Source organism: Sinocyclocheilus anshuiensis, unplaced genomic scaffold (assembly GCF_001515605.1).
Source record: "Sinocyclocheilus anshuiensis isolate Anshui unplaced genomic scaffold, SAMN03320099.WGS_v1.1 scaffold565, whole genome shotgun sequence".
In the NCBI taxonomy this organism is placed as follows: domain Eukaryota; kingdom Metazoa; phylum Chordata; class Actinopteri; order Cypriniformes; family Cyprinidae; genus Sinocyclocheilus; species Sinocyclocheilus anshuiensis.
In genome coordinates this window covers 58,287-60,854 of record NW_015539869.1, presented here as the reverse complement: position 1 = coordinate 60,854, position 2,568 = coordinate 58,287, and the positions used below count along the sequence as shown (strand labels likewise).

Below are 2,568 nucleotides of genomic sequence, written 5' to 3'. Positions count from 1 at the left end.
AAGAGCGATCACATTACCCCAATCCTCTATCACCTTCATTGGCTTCCGGTTTCCTTGCGCATAAACTACAAGATACTAATTATCACTTATAAAGCTCTCCATAACCTTGATCCTACATATTTATCTGACTTACTCCTGCCTTTTGTTGAAAACGGTCGGCGCGCCCGGGCACATGGTCTAAATGGGTTGTCCCATCCCAGAGTCTCATCTCCCATCCTTACGATCTTCTAGCGAGGGATTGTTAGTCACCCCTAAGTTTCGTCTGGCAACTATGGGAGCTAGGGCTTTCAGTTTTGTGGCTCCCAGATTGTGGAATGCTCTTCCCCAAAACAACCAATCCAATGTACAGTTGACATTTGAGCCTTAATGCTATAGAAAAGCACTAAAGGTTTTTCTCTTTGAGTGTTTTCAGCTTGTTTATTTTCATATAAAAATACGGCATGCAGTTTCTTCAAACAATGGTATAAACATCATTAAATGTAAATTGTGATAATCGTAATTAATAATCGCAATTACAATTTCAAGGGAATAATCGACAATTATGGTTTTTGTCATAATCGTGCAGCCCTAATAGATAGATAGATAGATACATAGATAGATAGATAAATGTAATGAATGATCAGTGCTGGGTAGATTACTTAAAAAATTGTAGTCCATTACTGATTAGAAATTACACAATGGCAATTGTAATTAGTAATGTGCCGTTCCATAAAACTGAAAGACTTTGTGAATGTATATAAGCAATAGAAAGGAAAATTTAACAAACAAAAAAGAAGAATAAGGGCAAATCAGTACATTATGAATAATTTACTGCCATTGTGTAAATAATGTGTAATCATGTAATCTAGTCTGATTACAAGTATTTTAAATTGTAATTTCATCTAATTACAAGTACTTAATTTTTGGAATCTGATCATCCCAGAGTCTCATCTCCCATCCTTACGATCTTCTAGCGAGGGATTGTTAGTCACCCCTAAGTTTCGTCTGGCAACTATGGGAGCTAGGGCTTTCAGTTTTGTGGCTCCCAGATTGTGGAATGCTCTTCCCCAAAACATCCGTCAAGCATCCTCCCTTCTCTCCTTCAAAAACCTCTTAAAACACATTTTTTCTCTGAGTATTACTCTTCAGTTCTCAGTCTGTAATTTGTACCCTGTTATGGATGTTGATCTACATTCTCTCTGTATGTCTAGGGCCCTATTTTAACGATCTAAGCACACGGTCTAAAGCACACAGCGCAGGTGCACTCAGGGCGTGTCCGAATCCACTTTAAGCAATAGAAAGGAAAATTTAACAAACAAAAAAGAAGAATAAGGGCAAATCAGTACATTATGAATAATTTACTGCCATTGTGTAAATAATGTGTAATCATGTAATCTAGTCTGATTACAAGTATTTTAAATTGTAATTTCATCTAATTACAAGTACTTAATTTTTGGAATCTGATTACATATTCCAGATTACATGTAATCAGTTATTACCCAGCACTGCGAATGACAGAGAAAAAGACAGAGATAGATAGATTTTGTTTCATATATTGTGAGTTTACCTTTCTCAGTATATGTCAGACTGTCTACAGTTAATATACGTGTTACAGACAGTCATAGCAAAACTGTATGTGTGTGACACCGAGCAAATGCAGAAACAGCATCTACATCTGCATTTAAAGCACTTCCTGAGTCACAGCCTTGTGCTGCGGGCGTGTGTGTGTGAGAGTGTGTGTGTGTATTTTCTCTAAACGGGTTGTCCCTAATCTCTTAATGAGTAATGGGTGTTTTTTGGGCGTAACGTGCAATAAACCAATCAGAGTCATTCCATCATCTCCCATCCCCTTTAAAAGCCAGTTGCGCTCGCGCCATGGCGGGTTCGCTATTTACATGGTGGAATGTAAATTTTCATTTTTAAAAATGTTTGTGTGCTGCTGTGCGTCCCTGTATATGTAATAAGCAAAGTGTACGTGCGTTGTGAACCCCCCCCTTAGGCGCATATTACTAACACTCTTTAAATAACAAAGAAAAAATATTGCGCCAGACTTTAGACCAGGTAGGAGTTGGTCTATGGCTCAATCTATTTTCAGTTCCTCAAAGTAGCAACGCGCCGACAATGCACCTGAACACACCTCTTTTTTAGACTAGCACGCCCATGAGCGCACAAATGGGCACAAATGCATTTGCTATTTAAACAACGCGGCGCAGGACGGGAAAATAAGAACTGCGTCGGGCTAAAACTAGCAACACTTGCGCCGTGCCTTGCGCCGCATTGCGCCGGGTGTGTGATAGGGCCCCTAATCTAACTTTGTAAGTGGTCTCTGTATATTAACACACACACACACACTCATTTGCCATTAAGATCAGCAGCTGGTGATGGTAATCAGGTGATTTCCATATCACACAGATACTCTCTCTCTCTGTACCTGAGACATCTGGGGTCGCAGGTTAATCTGACGCAGGTTGACCGACTGCGGCAGCAGGTTATTGAGCAGCTGACAGAGTAACACTCCATCTCTGAGCGCATGGGCCAGATCACACACCTGTCAAACACACACACACACACACACACATCAGACAGACG

The 2,568-nt window shown here is 40.0% G+C and overlaps 1 protein-coding gene across 1 annotated transcript in view; it reads right to left on the bottom strand.

The window, feature by feature from the left end:
• Positions 1-2,568, bottom strand: part of LOC107685044 (proto-oncogene vav-like) — a gene marked incomplete at its 3' end in the record, with an annotated part of 5,900 nt that overhangs the window by 438 nt on the left and 2,894 nt on the right. The window contains exon 2 of the mRNA XM_016481481.1: positions 2,411-2,527. Within this exon, the coding sequence (XP_016336967.1) occupies positions 2,411-2,527 (117 nt within the window). The remainder of the gene's footprint in view (positions 1-2,410; positions 2,528-2,568) is intronic.